General features: G+C 45.1%; 1 protein-coding gene across 4 annotated transcripts; it reads left to right on the forward strand.

Moving 5' to 3' along the window:
- Nucleotides 1-18308: 18308 nt before the first annotated feature.
- LOC112875263 lies at nucleotides 18309-22675 on the forward strand. 4 transcript variants are annotated; one of them, XR_003225173.1, is made up of 3 exons: nucleotides 18309-20515; nucleotides 21849-21912; nucleotides 22007-22675. XR_003225173.1 is itself a non-coding variant. In XM_025939051.1 (2 exons), exon 1 carries the CDS (start codon nucleotides 18530-18532, stop codon nucleotides 20486-20488), a length of 1959 nt encoding a protein of 652 aa, XP_025794836.1. In that variant the 5' UTR covers nucleotides 18309-18529; the 3' UTR covers nucleotides 20489-20515; nucleotides 21849-22675. The 4 variants fall into 4 exon arrangements, 3 of the variants coding, with proteins under 3 accessions (XP_025794836.1, XP_025794838.1, XP_025794837.1); XM_025939051.1 differs by having other exon boundaries at nucleotides 21849-22675; XM_025939053.1 differs by lacking the exon at nucleotides 21849-21912 and having other exon boundaries at nucleotides 21999-22675.
- The last annotated feature ends 2179 nt before the right edge of the window (nucleotides 22676-24854 follow it).

Raw genomic sequence — 24854 nt, forward strand, 5'->3', positions numbered from 1 at the left:
GCATTGGGGCGGTTGTCAACCTTTGCTTCAATTCTTGAAAACTTCTTTCACAATTTTCTGTCCAGGCGAACTTCTTCTCCTTCTTAAGGAGTTCCGTCATGGGTCGAGCTATCTTGGAGAATCCCTCAATAAATCTTTGATAGTACCCGGCTAGCCCAAGGAAGCTTCTGATTTCACTGATGTTAGTTGGTCGTTGCCAGTTGGAAACTGCTTCGACCTTCTCTGGGTCCACAGCTACGCCTTCTGCGGTCAGGATGTGACCAAGGAAAGCTACTCTCTCCAGCCAGAATTCACACTTGCTGAATTTAGCATATAGCTTATGCATCCTCAGCTTTTCCAATACTACCCGCAGGTGTTGCTCATGTTCCTGAATACTCTTAGAGTAGACAAGTATGTCGTCGATAAAGACTACGACAAACTTATCTAGCTCGTCCATGAACACCTTATTCATGAGGTTCATAAAATAGGCAGGGGCGTTGGTTAGTCCGAAGGACATTACGGTGAACTCAAACTGCCCGTAGCGGGTGACAAAAGCTGTCTTAGGGATGTCACTTTCCCTAATTTTGAGCTGGAAATATCCCGACCTTAGGTCGATCTTGGAAAAGTACTTGGCTCCTTTTAACTGATCGAACAGGTCATCAATCCTGGGGAGGGGGTACTTATTCTTAATGGTAACTTCATTCAGTGCCCGGTAATCTACACATAACCTCATACTCCCATCCTTCTTCTTGACAAACAGCACTGGGGCTCCCCATGGCGACGAGCTTGGTCTGATGAAGCCAATTCGCTGCAGTTCTTCTAGTTGTTTCTTTAATTCTGTTAGCTCAGAAGCCGCCATCCTATAGGGTCTCTTGGCTATCGGAGAGGTTCCGGGAATAAGGTCTATGACGAATTCTATATCCCTGTCTGGCGGCATACCGGGAAGCTCTTCGGGGAATACATCTGGGTATTCGTTTACTACCGGGACTCCTTCTAAGGGCTTGGCTTCCATGCTAAATACCATTGGGTCAAACTTACTATCCCGGGTATGGCAGATCACTTGTACTCCTTCGGGGTTTGTTAGGTGTACCACTTTGTCGGTACAGCCTATGAGACCATTGTGTCGGCTTAATCAGTCCATTCCAAGGATCACGTCTATTCCCCCAGGCTTAAGTACTACCAAATCTGCTAGGAATTCTACCCCACTTAAATTGATCCTTACCCGTGGACAACCTAATTGACAATTGATGTCGCCTCCAGGCGTCCGGGTTAATAGTGGTGTTTTTAGTAGTACTGTAGGTATTTTGTGTTTCTCCACATAGCTCGAGGATATAAACGAGTGTGATGCTCCAGAATCAAATAATACTGTTGCCAGAGTCGAGTTGACTAGGTACTCACCGAGCACTACGCCTTGGGCCTCTTGAGCCTCCTGCGCGTCGATGTGATTGACGCGGGCTCGTCCAAATGATTGCTGCTTCATCTGCTGGCTGTTGTCGTTGCTGCGGATGGGCACTCGGTTGGCACCGGTCAGGGCTGGTCTGGGCCCATTCACCGTGTTGGAGAAGGCCGATGTTGCCGGCTTATTCTTGGCATAAGGGCAATTGGCGATGAAGTGCCCTGTCCCACGGCAGTTGAAACAGGCCCTAACATTGTTGTTGTCGGAGGCGACCAGGCTTGTATTGCTTTGCGGGGCCCTCATGGTATTCTGACTTTTAGGCTGTGCTTCAGGGGCCCGTGGTCCTGTCACTTGGGACTGAGTCCTATACTGCATTGGGGCCTGAGATCTTGGTGCAGTGTAGCTGGAGTTTCTCGGCCTTTGGAAGCGGTCCTGTTGGCGGGCCTTACTTTCCAGGAATTTGCGTTTATTATCTTTCCTCTCTTCGGCTTTGGCCCTCTCCGTGAGGATGGCTTTGTTCATCAGGGTGTTGAAGTCCGGATAGATCTGTGGGGTAAGCAAGGTTCGGAGTTCTGGGCTTAATCCCTTCTTGAACATGTCTTGCTTCTTATCGTCGTCGCTCACTTCTTCCGGCGCATATCGGGCCAATTCCATGAACCGGTGGGTGTACTCTTCCACCGTCATGCTTCCTTGTTGTAGTGCGCGGAATTCATCCGCCTTGCGTTTCATGGTGGCCGAAGGGATGTGGTAGCGGCGGAACTCCCTTACGAATTCTCCCCAGGTGATGGTGGAGGCATCTTCGGCTGCGGCACAATAGTTTTCCCACCAGGATAATGCTGTTCCGGTGAGCTGGTGGGCTGCCAGAAGGACTTTGTCCCGGTCCTGGCATTCGAATGGTTCGAGCTTCCTCTGAATCACTCGCAACCAGTCGTCAGCATCCAACGGGTTGCAGGACCCGGCAAAGGTGGGTGGCTTGGTCCTTAGAAAGGCCGTCAGCTTGTCGTTCATATTCTGCCCTCGTGGCTGCCGGTTAATGAGGGCATTCGCCAGTGTCTCCAGAATGAGGGTCTGGTTATGGATTATCTGCGCCAAGTCTCCGAGGGGTGGGGGTGGTGGTAGTTGTTCTCCTTCTTGACTTCCTCCTCGGTTCTGGCTTACTTCTTGTTCTGCCTGAGGAGGGTTTTGTCCAGCAGGCTGTGCTCCGGTACCAGCGGCTGCGGGGTTCCGGCTACGGGAGGCCCTTGCGACGCTTCGGGGAGCCATCTGTTGATTGGGTAGAGTGGGGTTACTATTATGTGATGTTTAAGTTGTTTAATTCGTATATAAGGCAGGACCTACCTTCTGCCAGTATTTATATAACAAGCAGCACACAACAAACCAGCACACAACATCACAAACAACAAGCACAAACAACTTTATTACTGCAAGGGGGTACAGCTTGGGGTAAGGCTAGGTCTCGTACTACTCGTCCGGGATCCGGCACAACTTAAACAAAAGCGGCTGGGAACACATCACTAGGGTGGCGTCGGTCATTTTACTCGCGGGGCAGGCCTTCTTCTGGGGCGGGAAGCGTGAGTGATCCTCGTTCGCCGTCCTCTGGGTTTCCATCTGGCAAGGGTTGTGCTGCAGCACCCCCTTTGACGGCGGCGGCCGAACTTTCAGGGTTCTCGGGTGGAGCGTGTGTGTTCCCAAAGAGTGTTCCCCATCCTATGACGGGTGTCCCGAGTAAAACATGATCTTCTCCAATTGCCGGGACTGGTGTTCCACTTTGGGTCCACTCTTGCATACGCCGGTCTTGGGCCTGCCTGAGGCTCTCTTAGGCAACTGCTTCGCTGCTGACCGCGGCTGCGGCTCTCGCCTCGGCGTGGGTGGCTCGGATCTGCTGTAACCTTACTGCGAGCTCTGCTTGCTCGGCTTGATGGGTCTGTTCCCTCAGAAGGTTGGCTTGCTCATCAAAGAGTTGGTCCAGGGCGGCTAGGTATGTAGCCACTTGATACAGGGGGCCTTCTTCGTGGCGACGTCGTTCCAGGTTTCTCATGCGTGCTTCCCAGACTGGGGTTCTGATGGCCGGCGGGAAGAACTTTGCTGGTGTGGGGGCGAGGTGTTCTTCAAAAATCCGGCACAAATAACGGAGTGCTTTTCGGATGGCCAAGGGGTAGGTGTCTTGGTGTCTAAACCCCGTGGCGGTCGCTCGCCAAGGCTGGATGTCGGGGTAGCGGTTGCTCCTGGCGATGACCAGGATCACCCTGCAGCGGAGGGTACCATGGTGTTCGTACTCTCGGCTGTAGTACCTCAGGCGTTCTGTAACGCCAAGGTCCTCCAGGGTGTTGATTAAGAGGCCGGGAAAGCCAGGTGCTGCTTGGCAATCGCCCTAGGTCCATCCTTCCTCAGCCATCTGAAACATGAACAGGGTAAACAAATTTTGTACAGGTACAACGAGGGAGTAGATAACATTTATTATTGCAACATGGGGGGTACAGTTTCCAGGGGCATGGGGTTATTAGGGTCGGGTTCTAGCTTGGAGTGCTAATCCTATTACGGGGATTCTTCCTCGGTCCTGATAGAGCGCTTCTTTATTGGAAGGAACCGATCCATCTCATTTTTGGTCTGAGTACCCTTATCCCAATGGGTTTCCATGGGTTCTTCTTCTTCTTCTTCCTCTATCCATCCACCTATTCCGTTGCGGTTCTCGTATTCCTGCATCTGGGCTTGGAGGGCGGCTAAGGAATACTCGGCGCTTGCGGCCCTTGTTCGTTGTTCCTCCAGCTCCTGGGTTATCTTTTCAATCCCATGGATTAGCTGCTTCAGTTGCGTCGCCTGCTCGCGGTAGAGTGCATCCAAGCCAGTGAGGTAGATGGACAGGTGGGAGACCGTATCTTCTAGATCTTCTTCTTCTCGTCCAAGTCCTCTCATCCGGGCAATCCAAGTGCGTCCTCTTCCCTCAGCGGGTGGGAAAAATCCCATAGGGGTCCGCTGAAGGTGGCGCCTGTAGAGCACACGCAGCCGTCGCAGGGCTTTACGGGCGGCCTTTCGATAAGTGTCGGGGAAACGGAAGCCAGTGGTGGAGATGAACCAAGGGTCCACATCAGGGTAGCGGGTGCTTCTCTCCACAAAACCATCATGTCGCACCGAAGGGTGCCTCCGGCGATGTGCTCACGGTAGGCATACTCCGGTGGTTCCATAATCCCAACGCGTTCCAGGCTGAGCAATAGCAACTTGGGGAGGCCGGGCTCTGCGTGGCAGATTCCGCTAACCCATCCATTGCCAGCCATCTGGAACAAGGCAAAGACCAGTGGTGAGTGTTTGTGCAGAAAATTTCTAAATCAGGACAAGTTCTAGGGCCTGAAAGGGGTCTCGCTCCTAGGGTCACGTCCTACAGCCAGCCTACGGCTCTGATACCACCTGAAGCGTCCCCCATCAGGGAAGACTTAAAAGTGTGAATTTATCAGTCCCAGGAGGCTGATAACACTTTTATTACAACAGATGGTACATCACCGTACAACTCTTCGCGGTAATGGGCAGTGAAGCGCCACTATCGCGAGGATTACAACTAAAACCCACACCACTACACTAGTTACGAAAAGAGGATCATCAGAGTCTTGCGCCATGCGGAATCCGACGGTGGCCTCAACCACAGGCAAGACTGGGTGCAGGACGAAACCCTACTCGTTGTCTTCGGGGACGTAGTCTGGGTCTTCCACTGTAAAAGTAAGAATGGGGTGAGTACAAACGTACTCAGCAAGTCCAATCATACCCACGGAGGGGTTATAACAGAATTTAATGCACAGGGTAGTCCAAGGATATGGTTGTGGTTCATTTGCGGAAAACACAGTTATATGCAGGGGTTCGTTTTAAAAGAACTTTTCAAAACAAGTTTTCCATCACCAAGGGGCACACGATGTTGATCCACACGGATCCAAATTTTAAACCGCTACCGGACTCCCCGTCCGCCGTAGCATACGGCACAACTGCCGGACACTTTCCAAACGACTCACACCTGCCCAACCATTCCCAGAGAGAAACACTAGTTATGTGACCACACCATAACTTGCCCAATACCGTGAGCACGGCTATTCGAATAGATTTTTAACTCTGCAGAGGTGTGCAACTTTACCCACAGGTGGGGTACCACAGCACGAACACCTTAGTGCCGGTGCAGATCCCATCAAAGCCCTTACCCACCTTAGCTAGACCTGACTAGCCACCACGGGATCTATCAAGGGGTCATTCGACCTACCACCGAGGTTTAACCGGGGCATAAGTCACACAGAGCTTATCCCGTCTCCTTGATCACCCGTTGCTCCCAGCTCTCCTGATGGCTATCAGACTAACTAGTGGGGTTAGGCCAAGCCGTTGCCCATACAACGGTCAAGTGGTTTGCACGACAGGAAGCTAGGTGAGACGACACATCAACTCGGTCCTTAGGGGTGACAAGATGGATATCTCCCTTCCACGCTCAACCACACAGGTACGAGCACACCAACGGCAATTCACACAGAAATGCCATCCATCCCGTCTAACTCACTTTTCAAAACCACATTTTATCCCTTCCCACACGCACACACACTTTCTTTGCAAAACCAGGTGGTCAAGGTATGGTTATCACAAGTAAGGGTGGCTATCCTACCATGTTTTCAGCACACAAAACCATGCAATTTTATAAAACAGGCCATCGGGTTGTGTTTATAAAAACTAGGACAGAAACATGCATCAAAGGGCGGGATTGAACTTGCCATCATCAAGTCCTTGCGGGAGGTCCTGATCGAAGCACTGTCCTTCGGGTTCGGGGTCGCAGAACTGGTCCTCGGTTGCTTGGTCGCAGTCGGGAACTTCTTCGTTCACTCCGTGTCCTACGACGTAAACAAACAGGCACGCAATCAAGCGAGAGAACTAGAAGCTTTTATCGTTGAGCTTGAATCGGAAATAATTTAGTTACGGAGGTAGGGGTAATATTTTCGGGTGGTTTCTTAATGGCATGGCTAGAACTATACTAGAAACGGGGTGGTAAAGTTTCAGGTCGATCGGAGGTCGTTTTGCACATAAAATGACGAGGTTAAGGGGTTTCGGGTGGTTAAATAGGGTTCCAGGGCTTATTCGTAAATATCTAAAGGGAGCAAGGGCTTATTTGCGAATCTTAGAAATGTCCAGGGCATGCTAAGGGGTGCCGAGTACGTCTAGGTTTATGAAACGGGGGTTTAATTTAAAATAGCGGAGAGGATAGGGCTTCTTTTGAAAAAGGGGGGTAAATAGGAGGGGGTTCCTTTGGAAAACAGAAACAAAGGAGGGGGCTTTGGGCTAACAGCCCTTTCTTCCTCCCTCCCCCCTCGTGACCGAAACAGGGGAGGGGATTGGGGGCGGCGGCGGCAGCCTTGCCGGCCGGCCAGGGCCAAGGGCCGCCCGGGGCAAGGGAGAGGAGAGAGAGGGGCGCACGGGGATCCCACCCCCGGTCTCACCTCGGGCTGAGGCGGGGCGAGGGGGCGTGCCCACGGGAGCAAGGGCGGCGGCGCTAGGCGGCTCGGTGGAGGCGGCGCCGGGCTGGGAGAGGCGAGGGGCCGGGTGGCGGAGCGGGTTGTGGGGTGGGTGAGCCGCGCGGGAAGCCAATTTATAGAGGAAGGAGGCGGCGGGGTGGAGGGGAGTGGGATGGGGCGGCCGGCGGGCGGTGCGGGGCGCCATTAATGGTGCTCCAGCCGCTTGCGGCCGTCGCGACGCGGCGTGGCGGTGAGGGCGCCGAGGTGTCGTCGGGCACGCGGGGAGGGAGCTGTGCAAACACAGGACGGCTCGGGCGGCGAGGCCGGGGCGGCAGTGGCGGGCGGCGCGGCGGCCGTGCGGTCGCGCATGGCGTCGCGGTCCTGGTCGTGCGCGCGTGCGCGGTCAGCGTGGCGTGGCGCGGGCCAGGGGGCGGGGCGGTGCTCACCGCGGCGCGCGCACGTGGGAGCAGTGGCGAGGGAGGACGCGGCAGCAACGGACGGCGCGGCGCGACCGTGCGACGGGCGGCGCGGCGAGCGGCGCGGCGCGTGGGGCACGCGCGGGGCGTGCGCGGCCGAGCGCAGAGGCGCGCGCGCATGGGCACGGGCGGCCGAGCCAGGGGCGTGCGTGCGCGCAGGGGAAGGGAGGTGGCCGTGGCTTGGGAGCCGGGCCGGGCGGCGTACAGGAGCAGAGAAGGGAGGAGAAGGGGGGAAAGGGAAAAGAAAGAAGGAAGGAAAAAGGAAAGAGAAGAAAGGAAAGGAAAGAAGAAAAAAAAGGAGAGAGATTGGAAAAAGGAAAAGAAAAGAAAGAAATGGGAGGGAGAAAAAGGAAAAGAAGAGGGGGGGCGCGTCGGCGCCGGTTGCGGCGGCGACCGTGGCCGGTCGGCCACGCGAGTGGAATTTGCACGCTGCACGAGGGGCGCCGGCGCTAATTGCGGAAAGTGGTCGCGCGCGGTCGTCGTGACGCGGTGGCGAGGGTCGAGGCGGTGCGCGTGGGGGAGGCCGGGCGCTGTGCGGCACAGAGCGGAGATGTGACGGCGCGCGTGTGGCAGAGAGGGTCAGGGTTTTACGATGAATAAGTTTTTAGTCGGAACACCCTAACGCGTAGTTTAGATTTGAAATTTTCAGGGCGTTACACAGCGGAAAGAAAACACGATCTTCTATCGTCGATTTGGATACCACAGGAAGCCCATACATGGCATCACTCAGCAGAGTCATTGTTGGCTGGGGATAGATCCCACTCCACAGACCAACCAGGCAGCAAAGTACTCGGTCAAGCCAAACTAGCTATCATATCTTCAAAAGACACACCTGAAAACATTGCCACAAGAAAGGCTGAGTATACTAATACCCAGCAAGACTTACCCGACTAGTGGTATGTAAATACCGACTCCTAAGCATGCATGGCTCTAAGGTTCTAGGGTTTCTTTTTGCTGAAAAGCAATAAAGAGAAAGTCCTTAATTTCATATTTTAGCTTTCAATATTCTAGTTCAATTAACCATTATAAGTGAGCATCTATCTCTAAGCAAACATGGTGGAGAATATTTAATCATCCAACAAGTTTCATAATAGCCATAGTTCCTCTTGTTACTATATGTGGTAGAAGTATTAAGCAGTCTCAATTACCGCAAGAAACGGACGATTCGAATTAATTTCTTAACCTTGCAAGGTAAACCTAACACACACGTCTAGAGTGCCGAAGGGTCACCCCAAGCAACTTTTCCCCTTTCTTTCTGGGTTATGGATCAGGGTCACCCTCCCCGACTACAGAGCCACGCTCTGCACTCGCATGTGTACACCCATCTGAACTTCGTTCAAGTAGGGTGAAAGTAAAGTCCACTTGCCGGGCCAATCGAGTACTTAGCTTATCGAGTACCATATTTTCGACATGTGGTTAGTATGTTCAAACGCTTAATCACCACTACCACACACAACGGCCTTAGCATTTTACTCTACTCAGATGGGGCCTCAACCATGAGCATCGTACCACAGCCCCGCCCGTGGACCTTATAGTTGCATCATGTGGTAAAATCATTCAACTCCTACAGTTCTCGTGAGTGGCAGGAAACCACTCGACTTTTACCTTACCTATACCTTACCTATTAGCAGAGCAACTACTCAAACTTCATGTTCTAGTATTCATTACATTGGTGCCTAGGATCATGCAGCTAGGGTTCCAATCAACTCTTATGAACTTAAATGCACATGTAAAAAGGAACACTAGTTGCATTAATTAAATACTGGGTTCATGCACCGGGGCTTGCCTTCTTGTGCAAAACTAGTCGGGGGTTCTTCCAAACGTTGGTTCGGGTGTTTAGCGACTTCAGTTAGATTAATTTGAGCTTCGCGCTTACTCTCGGACTCAGGCACCATATCGTAGGTTTCGTCCGCGAGGGTAGTCGATTCTATATGAATGCACATGTATAAGTGGTTTTAGTGGTACAAGATAACAATTATTGCACTATAAAGTAGTCATTCAACAAACTCAAGTTAAGTAGTCGAGTATTTCATTTTCTTGTCCTTGGGCAGCCATTTATCGAGTACTTGTTTGGATTAACTGACTTCATTAAGTAAGCGAGTGGTTTTGCTATGTTGTATGACCATTTTCAATAGTAAGCATGGGTTAACCAAAACTACTCGTACAGGTAGTTTCTGGGGTTGAGATTTTTATGCATAGCACATTACTTATGTACAAACTTACTGCAAAATTTTTAGCCATTTTTATTCAGCAGGTTAATCATGAAAAATATATTAAACAGTTACTGCTAGGATCAAGATTTGCTTGTACAGAACACACCATGCAAGAACTGGTGCTCAACTTTTAAAGGAACAAACTTACTTGCATGAGTAGTTTACTGTAAATTTTGTAGATTTTTCCTATGCAAGAATCAGAGGTTAAAAAATCTAGTTTAACAAGATCTAGCATATAACAAAAAGTACTCGAAACAACTGGTTGTGATTGGATTCAGCGCATGAAATTTTTAGAAAAGACTATACTCTTAGTATAGAAGCTATCATCCAAAATTCATGAGTAGTTCTTTCCTAAAACTCTTGGAACAAATTAAAGATATTTAAGCTTGATTTAACTCTACAGCTAAAATTATGTGGAAACAATTCAAGATCCTTTTACAAAGTTGTAGATCTTAACTTAAGGAGTCCAGAACATCTTAGTTTGTATTTTTGTGATTTTTCTATGAGTTGTTTTGCATTCTCAAAATTAATAGATTGGTTTTCAAAGTTCTAGTTCTGGTTTACAAATGAGTCCCTGAGATTTTACAGAAATCTTCTCGGAAAGATTGAAATCGAAGCAAAAGGGTCCTTTGTGTAGGGGAACGGCGACTGCCGGACAATTCCGGCGACAAGGGTTGCCGGCGGCTAGGGGCGAAGTTGGGAGAGGCAAGAGGGGAACAAACCGCACCTGTTTGTGGCCTTGGGTGGGGAAGGGGTGGACCGAGGCGGCTTACTGGTGGTGGCACAGAGCCTGTGGCGGGTGCGGGTGGTGGTGGTGGCGCTCCGGTGAGGAAGAGGGTGCGGGAACTGGCTGTGTAGCTTCGGGGTGAGGTGAAGAAAGTGGTGGAAGGGTGGACAATGTGGGGGCGGAGTGGTGTGTCCATGCACGAGTGACTGCTCATCGGAGTTGGGGTTGGGGCGCGAGCTCAGGGGCCTCGGGTGGGGCTTTTATAGACACGAGGGGAGGATGGCGGCCTGGCACGAGCCGCTGGGGAAGGTCCGACCAGGGGGCAAAACCGAGGGCATAGCTGCCTCGCTGGCGCCGGCAGGGGTTCGTCGTGGCGCTACCAGCGCTCGCGTTAGAAGAAAGCCACCGCGTGGAGGCTTCCTAAGGGGGAGAGCGAGATTTTGTGGGCCAGCGGAAGATCTCCAAGTGCTAGCAGGCCCACTTGGCCGGGCGGCCTCAGCTGCGCCGGTTTGCGCCGGCCAGCTGGCCTGCCGGCGACGGGACAAGGCAGTGGGAGGAGAGAGGAGGGAGAAGATGATGGGACTTATGCACAGGAAACAAAAACTGCGGGGGCCTGGGTGAAAAAGGAGCTAAAACTCATTCTTCCCAGGGTCAAATCAAAAACATTTGAATACCATTTTTGTTCAAATTTTCAAGATATACATTTTCTCTTTTATGACTATATTCATATGAGCAATGTATAAAATATTATTTTAAATTTTCGAAAATAAGTATTTAAATGATAGGTCATTTCATGTGAATTTTTGTACTTTTAGCCCTTGAGTTCAAATAGACTTTTATTTCTCTGGTTATGGAAGATGTGCCATTAAAATTGTAGAGTCATTTATGATCAACTTTGAAAGTTACAAAGGTTTGTTTGCAAAGGTTCATATGTATAAGCATATATACAAATACACGTATACATTTGCTTGAAAGATAGATTTTGATAGGTTATTGAATACTTTTATTACTCTTTTATGCCTGGTTTCATATTATGGATCTTTATTTAGTCTTTTAGACACCTGGGATGTCACAGTTACCTTTTGACCCGCCTCTGGAAAAAATTGGGCATTCCTACGAATCGTTTTTTAGTAGTGAGACCAGTTTGAGGACTTCCCAGAGGATATTTAGGAGTACCAGGCGTATGTTTGTCAGCTGCTTATGGGATTTGGTCGTTCCGCTGCTAGAATAAATGCGATATTGAAACGCTTATTTATTTATATTCATGAACTCGGTTTGGTTTGTAATAAATGACTACTTTATGATATTGTTTCTGTTATTCACTTTCGTCGTTATATGTGTGTAACTTTGATCCTGATGCGCATATGATTTGTCGTTCGATTTATTACTTTAAAATCGGTGTGACAGTCACTAATCGTGGTAGGACTATTGCTAAAAAAAAGACATAGTTCAGTTTGAACCGCCAGTACGTCAATTCGTTAAAAGCTTTGATGTAACGGGTATTTGTTCACATAAAGTCAAGTCACGGATGTAAAGGTTAGACATCTCTTGCTCCCTTAATGTGTACGTAAATAAATAAATCAATTAGAAATATTTCAATTTCTTGTCGAATCCGCTGGGTGGCCCTACTTCATAAGAGAAACACTTTTGCACACTAATTTTTTCAGGTCGATGGAGCACCAAGCACATGATTCGGTGGCAGGGCAGAGGAAATTTCCGTTTCCTTTTGGACATGTGGTTTCATGCTGCGCAATAGCTGGGAGTATCACCTTCCAGCCTTGCTGCAAAGGCGCATACCACCACCTGTTAATCACTTTTCAAAGCTAAAACTTTTCAAATCATTATTATATACTCTTCACGTTCTAATGTCTATCAAATGTGCTAAAGCTTGTAATACTGTAATTTCCCTGAAACTAACATGTTTTTCCATTTGACAAAAACAATGGATTACCTTACTATTCATCTATTATTGGAATTGATTTTCTTTTAGCGACAAATATTGTGAACAGGGCATTGCATCGTTTGATAGGGATGCATATATGTTTGTGTGCCATCCACATCAGTCATGACTAGCCATAAAGAACTAAGCAAATCATACTTTTCTAAAGGTCTTATTATATACTAAACTCTGACTGATTATCTTATGTGCAACTGACAAAAAGATTGGTAGCTAGATTACCTATTAGAAATATGGATGTTCCTATTACTATAGAGACGGTCGTCTCAAACAAAACATATTTCATAGGTGGCCATGTAACTAGAGGGTGGAAATGTGAAAACAGATATCTGATATCAATATCTGCAGAAACTTGAATTTGGATATCCATATTTGTATCTGATTCTAATATGGTACTTAAATGGGTATATCCAGATCCATTTTCATTATTTTTCTCAATCCAACTCAAGATTCGTATTCCAAAATGTCTAAAACTATCCATATGTGTGAGAAATAAAGTACCATGTGAGATTATCAAAAAATAACTCTGTAACTAACGACAAATGATGTTAATATTTGTAATGGTAGTACATCATGAAACTATTGAAAGATATCACTATGACTAATGATTAATGACATTAATTTTAATATAATTAACGATGTATCTGTCGGTGTTTAACCGGCTGCCCACCGAGGGATATACCCAAGGTGGTAAGTTTTGGGTGAGGAGACGCCGAGATCAGAAACTCGAAGGTGCAAGGAACACAAGATTTAGATAGGTTCGGGCTGCAAGGTGCGTAATGCCCTACGTCCTGTATGGTGGTTTGTATTCCTTTGGTGTAGAATGATCTGGAGATCGTGTTTTGAGAGGGGTCCCTGTCCTCCCTTATATATCCGAGAGGGCAGGGTTACAAAGGTACTAACCAACACCAGCTAGGGAATCGTACCAGAACATATCTCGAGCAGATTCCCTCTGTATCGGTTAGCTCTATCTCCTATTTAAACGGAATAAATAAGAGATAAACAAGATGAATAAGAGATAAGACGGACTTAATCTCTTAGACCTCTTTAAACTACGTTATGTACCCAGTCCCGTGGCCCCGGGTCTGACAGTATCCATTGAAACTATTTAAAATTATCTCTATTTTTCATGACCATTGTTATTCTTTTTAATATTACCAAAGATACATAAAGATTAATTTTAATTTTAAAGATAGTAGTTAAATTATTTTATTTTTTGAGGAAGTCAGCAGGGGATTCCCCTACTTTTTTATATGAATAAAAAGATGGATATGTACAGGTGATTACAAGGAAAAATGCTAAAAGAAAAGGAGTACAAAAACTAGAGGATACTAGTCATCCTAAAGTTGAGTTTCTCACCAATAATTCGTATGCATGGCCATTTAGCCTGTTTACATGCCGTGTAAACACTATATAGTGGTTAGCCGTGTCCGTTTAATCAGTCGTTTATCCCGTTTAATAATCATTTACCTTGTTTAAATACTATTTGGTCTGAATAAATAGCTAAACAATAGGTGACTGGTTGTTTAATGTTTACCATTTAGTCTAACACCGCGGCAATAACTGGTCTAGCCTTGAGGGTGACTAGCTGCATTTCTTTCTAAAAGAAAGATTTCTAGTTAGCAAAGGAAATAACCTCATTCTCAAAGACAATACCATTGCGATGACACCAAATAGCCCAGCAAGCTGTGATCACCAAACATTTATCTATTTTTGATGAAATTAATTTTTATATATTTTTAAATTTATTTTTGATAAATGTACGTATTTATTGAATATAAATTTACTTATACTCAATTAACGAAATCTTTATAGATAATTATGCTATTTTTACGAGCTATCTTTGTCTACATGCGTTAATACTCATACTTTAATCCCTACCTACGCAATGACTTTGTTGTTATAAAGCCAACAATAAAAGAAAATAGATGCATGTTATCCTCAAAATTGAGTAAATATCCAAATGCAAATCTGAATGCAAGCTATCTTTTTATATCAACATTTTAGAAAATTCAGAATTTGAATTCATATTTGGATTCAAGCTATCTTTTTATATCTGTTAATTTGAAATATTGATCTGCCACCACTTACCATATATTTCAGAAATGATATATATTTATTTAATTATATGGGTGCTTCTTGTTATTTTGTTATTATAGGTACACAAGAAAAATAGATATTGCCTTTAATATTGATGTGTATTTAAAAATTGATTAGTTCTTGATTTCTTGGTGTTACAATTAAACCATAACAAGTGGTCACATTTTATATGTATGAAGGAAAATTGGTAGGAATCTAATCTACATAGATATGATCCTACGAAAATTACATATAATTTCAGTTAGGGGTCGTTTGGATCCTCTCATTTTGGAGGAATTGAAATCTACTTAATAAAGTAGACTATTTGGCTTAGAATTTGACATCCCACCACTTTCCAACCACTTTCCAAAGTTTAGATATAAGCCTATCCTAAATTCATAGGGCGAGAGATGAAAATTGATTCTATACACCACCAAACTATATTTCTATTCCGTAACTTATAGCACGCTCTTTGACTCACCGCACTATAGTATAAATATAACATATAAGTATCTCCCTAATAATAGTATATAAATATATTCATATTAGCTTAATAGATTTGTGTCTACATTATAATTATTAAAATAGAATTCATTTTCAAGGTTCCAAACAGGACCTTATGTGAATGTACTGGAGAAGAAGAGGAAGAATAAAATGACAGTAGGAATCGTGCATCAAAGACATGTTCTTCACGTTACAATACTTAACCAGAAATAAAAAGGGTCTAGTTTTATACAAAGGAAAGCTATGTGGAACTAGATATGACCGAACAGCTCTTTGACCAAGAATATGTGCTTCTTCAGGCTTGGCATCTGGACCTTATCAAAATACTACTAGCAATTTTCTATCTCATTCGCGTATGAAACAGCTAGATCAACTGAGATTCTGAGAATTATGAGCCACAATAGATGTCGTGGTGCAGTGCACCAACTCCAAACTATTGATTCTTTTAAGGAGTTAGGATCATACGAGACTATATCCTTATATATATTCACTACAAAATAAAACATATATGGTGATATGTGAGCTCTTGCATGTCGGATTTGAAAAGTGGTAATGAACAAACAAGACAAAAACAACATATAATTTTACCGACAAAAATGGCATTGCATACTAGAGAACTTTTATCATAATTAATAAGGTAAAATAATTGTAGTTCATATTTATGTATACACAACACCAGATACTGCATATTTGTTGCAAATGTTGTCGAACATCCTATGTCTTTATCTATTCTCTCATTCATGCATTTTTCTCATATATGAATAGAAAATATATCTGTTAAGGACTAGGTTTCTTTTGGAATTCATTAGGCGACAAGGTGTAGATCTATATTTTTTCGATTACAAGAACCATAGATGCATTTTCAAGAAAAATTAAGATCCTTACATTGTTCAAAAAGTTGGAAATTAATCATATGCCAAAATTTCAATTTCATGTGAGAAATAAGATCAGTATGGCAAAATAAAATTCGACTTGAGTTCTTGTGAACTTCATGTTTGATGAAACTAGTGGAGGTCTACGTGCCACATGCACGCGTGTTTTTAAAAATATAATAAAAACTATATTTACGTAAAATTAACAAATATTAAACATCTTAATTTAATAATAAGAAATTTTACAACTCTTTATATATTTCATCAGTTATGTAGAAGTTTTGTATTTAATTGGACCAAGCAACATTTAAATCAATCATTTGGTAACCTTAATAATTGCGAGTGAATTATTAATTATTAAATTTATAATTAAGAAAAAAATTAGATAAATTATTTAATGATATGATAAAAAACCAGAAACAACACTTGAATATATGTAATGGTAAATGCAACAACAAATGAAAATACAATTGAAAAAGATATCGTGCAAAACAATTGATCAATTTCTTGTATGATCAATTTTGCAATCACTAAACAGTTGAGCACCATTGATCATTGTAAATGCAACAAATGGAAGAAATCATATAACTGAAAGGACATTGTAGAGCAAAACAATTAATTACTTGATAGCTCAGCTCCTCGCATGATCAATTTTTCACCAGTAGGTTCTTGATGGCCAGCACTCAACTTTTTTTGGCAAATAAATCTGGACAAACCAAATTAGCGCAGATGATCACGAAAATACATATAAACAATTCAATTCAAAAAGACTTTACCAATACATGCATACATAGCATGTACCTGTGTCTTGGTTGGTTTTGGAGTCATGGTCTCCTAATAGCTGTGGACGCAAGTCACCGAGATGCAGATGCAGAAACAAGCATAACAGAAAAGAAGATATGTTATGTGTGTGTGTTTTTGGGGCAGAGCCGCAACCTCACTTATATAGGCGCAAGGAGAGATATGGAGCCAGTAATATTAAAGGCAACTAATTGTAGAAGGAAAGTAATCTAGACAAGTATCAATTCTTAATTATATAAATTACTAATCCAATTCTTGATTTCAGCCCACTAATTTTGAAAACGTTTTGTGTACATGACATCTATAAAATAAATAAAGTAATCTGAGTATATATCAGTCCTTAGTTGCACAAATCACTGACACAATCCTTGATTTCAGCTCACTGAATTTGGAAAATTTTGATGCATATGACATACATATACAAAATAAGGAAAGTAATCTAAACAGGTATCAATATTTAATTGCATAAATCACTAATTCAATCCTTTATTTCAGCCCACTGATTTTGAACATCTTTGGTGCATATGGCTTACATCTAAAACAAAGAAATGGTATCAATCAACGCTGATGGCAAATGTGATTGATAATTGGGAATGGAAAGTGCACCATTGTAAATGGAAAGTGTGCCACGATTGATAAAGAAATAAAACAAATGGAAAGTAGAAGGTAGGCGCGACCGTAGAGGGGGGGGGGGGAATAGAAGAACTATCCAAGATAATTACTAATCTTCGTTGTTTCCCTTGTTGCCATGATGTATATGGAAAGAAACAAGCTACGACTTATATAAAAAGATATGTGCTATATAGAAAGATATCAGCACATGATTGATGTCCTTAGAAAATACTCCCTCTATCCTGAAATATGCATTGAAGGATTCAAAGACTTTTGGGTAAGTATTAAAGGAAAGTATTTATTTTTTCTTGACTCTTAGCTGCATACTTACAATTTCTATTCTTTCCTCCCCTGCTTAATCTTAGGAACAACCGGTAAATTAAAAGCTCTCGGAGGGTACATGCATCTTTTGTTCTTTCCCGTAATATGTCTTAAAATTGCTAGAATACCTTATATTACTGGATAGAGGGAGTAAATTTGATGATTGATTAACGTCGGCTAAAGAAAAGAGGATAATTGATTGATGATTGAGGATGCTTGATTGGTGATCTTTGAGTCAACAAAAGGAAAGTAGAAATTTGATGGGCGAGAGTTTAAGGGAAAGAGAGGCTAAGTATATGAGTGAAAGAAGTTTTAAGTTTTTGGTGCCAATATTTTTCTTCATCCAAAATTATGGGTCTACACTCTTTTCGTTGGGGCTGGGTGAAAAAAGTTTTAAGTTTTTGGTGCAAATATTTTCCTTCATCCAAAATTATGGATCTACATTCTTTTCGTCAAACCTTTCCGTCCTGTCAAGTGCAATCTCAGTGATGTCATCTGATCTTGGTGGGAAATATTTTTAATTATTTCAACTTTTACAGTAGTGATCAATAAACCTAACCTCAGCTAACTTCATGTAGTTATTAGTAGTACATTTTTTGTGATACGCATGATACACTTCCGTACAGTGTTTCCAATTTCCATTTCATGTACAAACTTCGATGCGGCAAACGGCCGGGTCCGATGCGGGCATCACCCACGCGGAGCGTTACGCGAAATGCCACACTTCCATTCCGCTGCCCTGCTTCTCGGAATCTGGAGAAACCACGCAGAACAGGGCACGACCAGGTCACCAGGCCAGGCGGGGACCCACCTCCCCCTCTGCCGGGCCCACCCGCTGACCGCACGGAGGACCCGGCCGCTGCCCCAGTCCAGCACTCCAACTGCAACCGCAGCCGTCTCTCCCCCAGTCCTTCCCCTTCCCCCAACCAAACCCGCCACCAAGAACACAGCGCACCAACCGGCCTCCCAAAACCCCACGAGGAATCCCCCCAATTCGCCCTGCCCTCTCGCAGATCGTACCATCGGCGCGCGATTGCAGCCGATTCGACCCCCAATCCCCAGCTTCTCGGGTCGTGGCGCCGGTTCCTCGCCAGAAAAATCGGCTCTTTGATTGGGGAGCGGAGATGGGGGAGGGGGTGAAGGCGATGCTGGCCCGGCCGATCCAGCTGGCCGACGAGGTCGCCAAGCAGTGCGCCGCAGCGCGGAGCTTCCGCGCCGAGTGCGCCGAGCTCAAGGCGCGCGCCGACAAGCTGGCCGCGCTGCTGCGGCAGGCGGCGCGGGCGCCGGACCTCTACGACCGCCCCGCCGCCCGGATAATGGCGGGGGCCACCACGGCGCTGTCCAGGGCCTCCGCCCTCGCCGCCCGGTGCGTGCGGGGACACCCGCGGCTCCGCAGCCTCTTCACGCTCAGCCCCGCCGCCGGGTTCCCGCGGGCCGTCGCGGCGCTCGACACGGCGCTCGAGGACGTCGCGTGGCTGCTCCGCATCTCCTCGCCCGGCGCCGCCGGGGACGGCGACGATGACTCGCTCCTCGGCCTCCCCAACATCGCGCAGAACGAGCCCATCCTCTTCTTCATCTGGGACCACGTCGCGCGCCTGCACACGGGCTCCCCCGCCGCCCGCGCCGATTCGGCCGCCAACCTCGCCTCGCTCGCTCGCGACAGCCAGCACTTCGCCAAGCTCATCATCGAGGAGGACGGCGTGCCGCCGCTCCTCAAGCTGCTCAAGGACGGCACCGACGAGGGCCAGGAGGCTGCCGCGCGCGCGCTGGGGCTGCTGGGATGCGACGCCGAGAGTGTTGACAAGCTTGTGCAGGCGGGGGTGTGCTCCTCCTTCGCAGCCGCGCTCAAGGACCCTCCCATGCGCGTGCAGGCTGCGGTAGCGGAGGCCATCGCTGCCCTCGCCGACCGGAGCTCCACGTGCCAGGACCTCTTCGCTCAGAACAACACCGTCCGGTACCTGGTTGGCCACCTTGCCTCGGGGACCATCCAGGAGCACAGCAGGTACTCTGTTGGCTCCAACAGCTCCAAGAACACCACTGCCTCGCCACAGCAGCCCATGAAGTCACTCCACTCTGTGGTACTTGCCAAGACACATAGCATGCGCCACACCGGTGGTGATCATGACACCGCAATTCACACTGATGAGGCGCCGAGGATGTCCAACGGAGGCGAGCAAGACGCGAAAAGGAACCCCCATATGCAGTCGGTGGTGCACTCTGCTATGGCTGCCAAAACAAACACAAACGGCTCATTTGTTCCACCGTTCAGGCCTCAGCTTGGAACTAGTGGCTCCAGTGGCCGTGGTGCTCGTGAAGTGGAGGATCCTGAGATCAAGGCACATTTGAAGGCCATGGCCGCGAAAGCTTTGTGGAAACTTGCCCATAACCATTTGGGTGTCTGCAAGAGCATTACAGAGTCTCGTGCACTGCTGTGCTTTGCTGTACTTCTTGAGAAGGGTGATGGAGATATGGGCACTGAGGTACAGTTCTTCTCGGCAATGGCAATCATGGAAATTGCACGTGTTGCTGAGCATAGCCTTGTTCTGCGGCAGTCGGCTTTCAAGCCCAGCTCCCCAGCAGCTAAGGCTGTGGTTGATCAGCTGCTCCGCGTCGTCCGCAAGGGTGAATATGATGTGTTGCTCCTCCCATGTATCACCGCCCTTGGCTGCCTTGCACGTACCTTCACAGCTAGTGAAACCAGAGTCATCGCCCCTCTTGTGCAGCTTCTTGATGAGCGTGAGCCACCAGTCACCAAGGAGGCAGTGGTTGCACTCACTAAGTTCGCATGCTCTGAGAACCATCTACATGTGAACCACTGCAAGGCCATTGTCGATGATGGTGGTGCTCGCCACCTTGTCCAGCTTGTCTACCTCGGTGACGAAATTCAGATTGAGGCGCTGATACTACTCTGTTACATTGCACTGTATGTACCTGAGAGCGAGGAGCTCGCGCAGGCTGGGGTGCTGGCTGTGCTGCTCTGGGCATCAAAGCAGGCTCACATGGTTCAGGACACACGTGTTGAGGCGCTACTGCCAGATGCCAAGTCGAGGCTAGAGTTGTTCCAGTCCAGGGCCTCCAGATGATGTTGGGAACGGGATCACTGGACATTGGTTAGTAGTTCTTTGCTGCAATGTGTAACTAGAGTAGAATTATTTCCATTATTCGCAGTTATTCTTGTGTGGTATATTACATTTTAGTCTGTACATACAATGGCATCAATTTGTCTTCGAAATTGGTTGGGGGTTTTGAATTATAAATTCAAAAGACATTGAAAAGGGACATGTTGGCCATGGGAATTTTTCTGTTCATATCTTTCTTTACCAAGTAAACATTATTTTTCCATGAATTTTATCTGTTCAGGATTTTGCTTTGGTTCTGTTTTTCTTCTTTTGAATGGGCGTATTAGTTATGTTTGTGAGTGACTTGCAGTTAAATCAATCAGAGTTTATTATCTTAGAGCAGCGTAATCCCTAGAAAGTTACTCATAATCTGAATCAAGATAACCTATGCAGCCCCTATTTGACCATATATAGACATGATCATGGGGCTTTGCATTTGTTTTTTCTGAATCTGTAAATGTGATCGTTAATTCAGGATATAATTTACTAGTTAAGATTGGACAAGTCAGGGTGTATATAAGTGATCTTCCACTTGTGCATTAGAAGTGCATTTGTCTATTTTTACAAATTGTTCTGTTTTTCCGAATGCACTTCTAACGGTTGTGCATTAGAAGATTGTTTGTAACCTTTTGTCAAGTTATGAACAGATTTTGCTAGTAGAAATTCTAATTAGATCGTTATATGTAATTCATCAAAGGTAAATCAGCAGTTCAGTTGTAATCTGGTAAATATGATATGCTATCAGCATCTGCAACATGCGTTCAATACAATTATTCATGCTAGAGCCCACATGTTGCTGTGGAATCCTAGTGTTTAATCCAGTTTGAGAAATTATTATGGAAGAAGACTTGATTATGACAGAAATAAACTAGAGCAGTCCTTTTAGAAATTTCCATTGCACATATATACTGCTTTATGTATACATTGTCTTCATTGAATAGAAAATCATACAGTAGGGAAGAAAATAAGACGGTTCGGCTCTCTCATGAGCCAGCTACTGTTTTCAGCTTTGGTACAGATATATATCGTGTAATTAATTAGAGTTTATATATGTATGAACATCAGTACAGTTCTTGTACTCCAACATCATCAAACTAACAGTTGACCAACTTTATTTATTTAGCTGCCTTGCGTGTGTTAGGCAATCTCCTCCATTCAGGTTCAGCTAGTTCCTTGTCTCAGGACTGCTTTGACCCTATAATAAAAAGAAATACATAATTAGTCCAACCGAAGCAATGATTACAAAACAAGATTTGCAATGACTTATGTAAATATCCTGATATTTCCTGAAGCTTGGAAAACCTAACAATTTATTTGTATTCAGTTTGGCAATCCCTGATCTTGATACCTGTTGTCAAGTAGAAGAGTTTTCTTTTGCTATCATTGTGGCAAGTTTCACTATCCTAGTATACTCCCTCTACTTGTCTGATTGATTTGAGATTATTATCTGACCATGATTATTGTCACGTGGAAGAACAACAGACACTGACATGCCGGACCCTGTCTAAGTTTCAACTGTGTGCATGTCAGCGTCGGTTCCTACAGGTCTCAAGTCACGAAGCCAAGCTACTCACCGCAGCCCGCAGGGACAGTGACACCGCACAGGTTGGTGACATAGAACACCTTCTCCATGCTTAATTTCTCCTTGGCATCGCGGGAGCCCAGGTAGTCACAGACACAGGATACATGGGCATCTGCGGCCTGCACGGTTCTGCAGCAGTCGGAAGACGGCTTCTGCTTGGGCCCCTCCTTCTGGACGTACTGCTTGCAGGTGTGCCACAGTGCATCGATGTTGTTCTGGCAGGTTGTACTGAGGAGATGGTGGACCTGAAACTGCTGCTGCAGCGGCAAGGAGGAGGAGGAGCGTCGCGGCCAGGAGGCCAGCAGAGCTTAGCTGTACCAATGAGCTCGACCATATCTTGTTGTGGTCTTTGGTGGACTGGGACTTCACCAATTGGATTGTGTTTTTGTTGTTGTAATGTTGTGCGTTTGAGAACTAGATGGTAATTGGTACTTATGGTATCTGCTGCTTGGAGTTTGGGATTTTGTTCCCAAGGTTGGTTTGGTTGATTGGGGTTCTGGGGTTCCTGTGAACCGCTGCAATGCAATGTTATTTTCGTGAGCTGTTTTCATGCAGCGTGTTTTGCTTAAGCAGCTGTTCATGACAATGCCACAGGTGTGACCCTGGATCTATGGATGTTGAGCTCCACCCAGTTGCTCGGGTGCATTTCCTGACCGAACTGTGGCCTCTGAGCACTCTTCGTCCTTGCTCTTCCAGTCTTCCTCCTACCTCTCCGGTTGCTGTTCCTCCAGCGCCCATCCATGGCTTAAAGGCTTGCATTTCTCTTACTAAGTTACTTGTATCCACTATCGCTCTTGAGAAAAGGCTATCAGTTAAATTGGCAAGATTGAGACCACATGGCTAACTTTCACTGAATAAAACACCTCCACACTTACTGACAGTCCATTGCCGTTGATTGCTCTTGTGGGGGTACATTACATCTTAGGCTGCACAGAAGCATGGAAGCGGTTCGGATTCGCATGGAATCGAATTTGGATAGCACTTTTTACCATATTTTAACTCGAATATGGATACGGATTCGGATATTCTTGAATACGAATGCAAAATGGATAATTCAGATTCGAATTCGGATATTTACTCCACATATAAGATAGCGATTAGCTATTTTCTTTAATGATAGTTTTATAATACAAAATCGTTATACATGTACAAACTAAAGATATAACAATATAACAAAGATAGCTTCTCAAAAATAGCTTATTTGTCACCAAATATTTTAATAAATAAATACATAAAATAAAAAATAATAAAAACATATTTCAATAAATATATAAACAATTTGTATTAATATATAAATAAAAATTATAAAAAAGTGATTTCACACATAAATAGATAAAGCAAAAATATTTAAAAGTAAACGTAATCTTCTTATATATTTATTATAAAAATTAATAATATTGGTTATGGAAAACGAATATGATTTTTTAGATAGTTTCGGTAAAAACGGATACGATAGTGTCAAATACAAATGTGGAATCGGTTAGAGAAAATTAATGAAAATCGGATTCGGATGTATCTGCTTTACTACCACGGTAAATTTGAATGCGGATACGGATATTTCGGATATCCGTATTCACATTTCCATCCCTAACTGTACATATGAAGCTATTTGGTGCTGATAGAGTGGTTGGCTGGGCATTGAATTGTCGACCTGTAAAATTGGCCAATAATTGTTTTCCACTCATACCTTGCCTCGCCAAGTTTACAGTATTTTTTTATGAATTTACTTCCCTAAAAAAGTTCTTTAGTTTTGTTTACAAGTGTTTAGCGATTAATTCAACCTGAATCATAAAATTAAGGCACGTCCGGTTCCTAGAGAATCAGGACCGGATTTTGAGGAATTGAATCGGGTTGAATTCTCTTCAGCCGTTTGGAGCCAAAGTTGGGCTGGAATTTGCCGTAAAGGCCCATGTCCATGGCATTGGGAAACATGTCAACAACGGATTTGGCCCCTCCCAATTCATAGCCCCACCCAACCCTCTGATTTCACACGACGCGGAAAGAAATGCCGCACATCGCGCACGCATCCAATTCTCACGTGGATTTGCATTGGAGCCCAGTTCAATTCAGCCTATCCAATTCAAAGAACCAAACGGAGCGTAACAGATCATGGCCGCTTGCTTCCCGTAAGTCGCCACGGCGCACCTTTGGCGGAAAAGAAGAAAAAAAGTTTATTTTACTACCTTTACCAATGTGCTTTGTCTGTCTTGCTCCCAAACAAAATTTAAGGTTCAATCTACTTCCTTCAAACTATTTCGTTTGGTTCAATCTTACCTTTAATAAGATTTTTTATTTTTTGTTTCTCCATATAAAGGTTGAGTTTTAAGCTCAAACTTTGTGTGCGAGTAGAGAACATGATGCCTTATATTAGAAAAATACATTAATAATTTTTCATGATTATGTCTACAGGTTAGGAATATTTAATACGAAACTGACCATAGAGAAATAAAATTGCATGAAAAGTTTTTGTGAAAAGTTCTTAAAATATTCTTCTAATATAGGATATCATGTTACAAGTTACCTCGCAAAATTTGAACTTAAAACTCAACTTTATGCAGAGAAAAATCTCATTTGGACCAACTGAAATAGTTTAAAGGAGGAAATCGAGCCTAAATTTTGTTTGGGGTTAACCGGATAGAGTGAAAAGGTGAAGGAGGTAAAATGAACTTTTTCTGAAAAAAGGAAAAAGCCACAACAATTGGCAGAAATACTGCTGCAATATTTCAAAAAAAAAGTAGAGAAATATTG

Source organism: Panicum hallii, chromosome 9, assembly GCF_002211085.1.
Source record: "Panicum hallii strain FIL2 chromosome 9, PHallii_v3.1, whole genome shotgun sequence".
NCBI classification, from domain to species: Eukaryota; Viridiplantae; Streptophyta; class Magnoliopsida; order Poales; family Poaceae; genus Panicum; species Panicum hallii.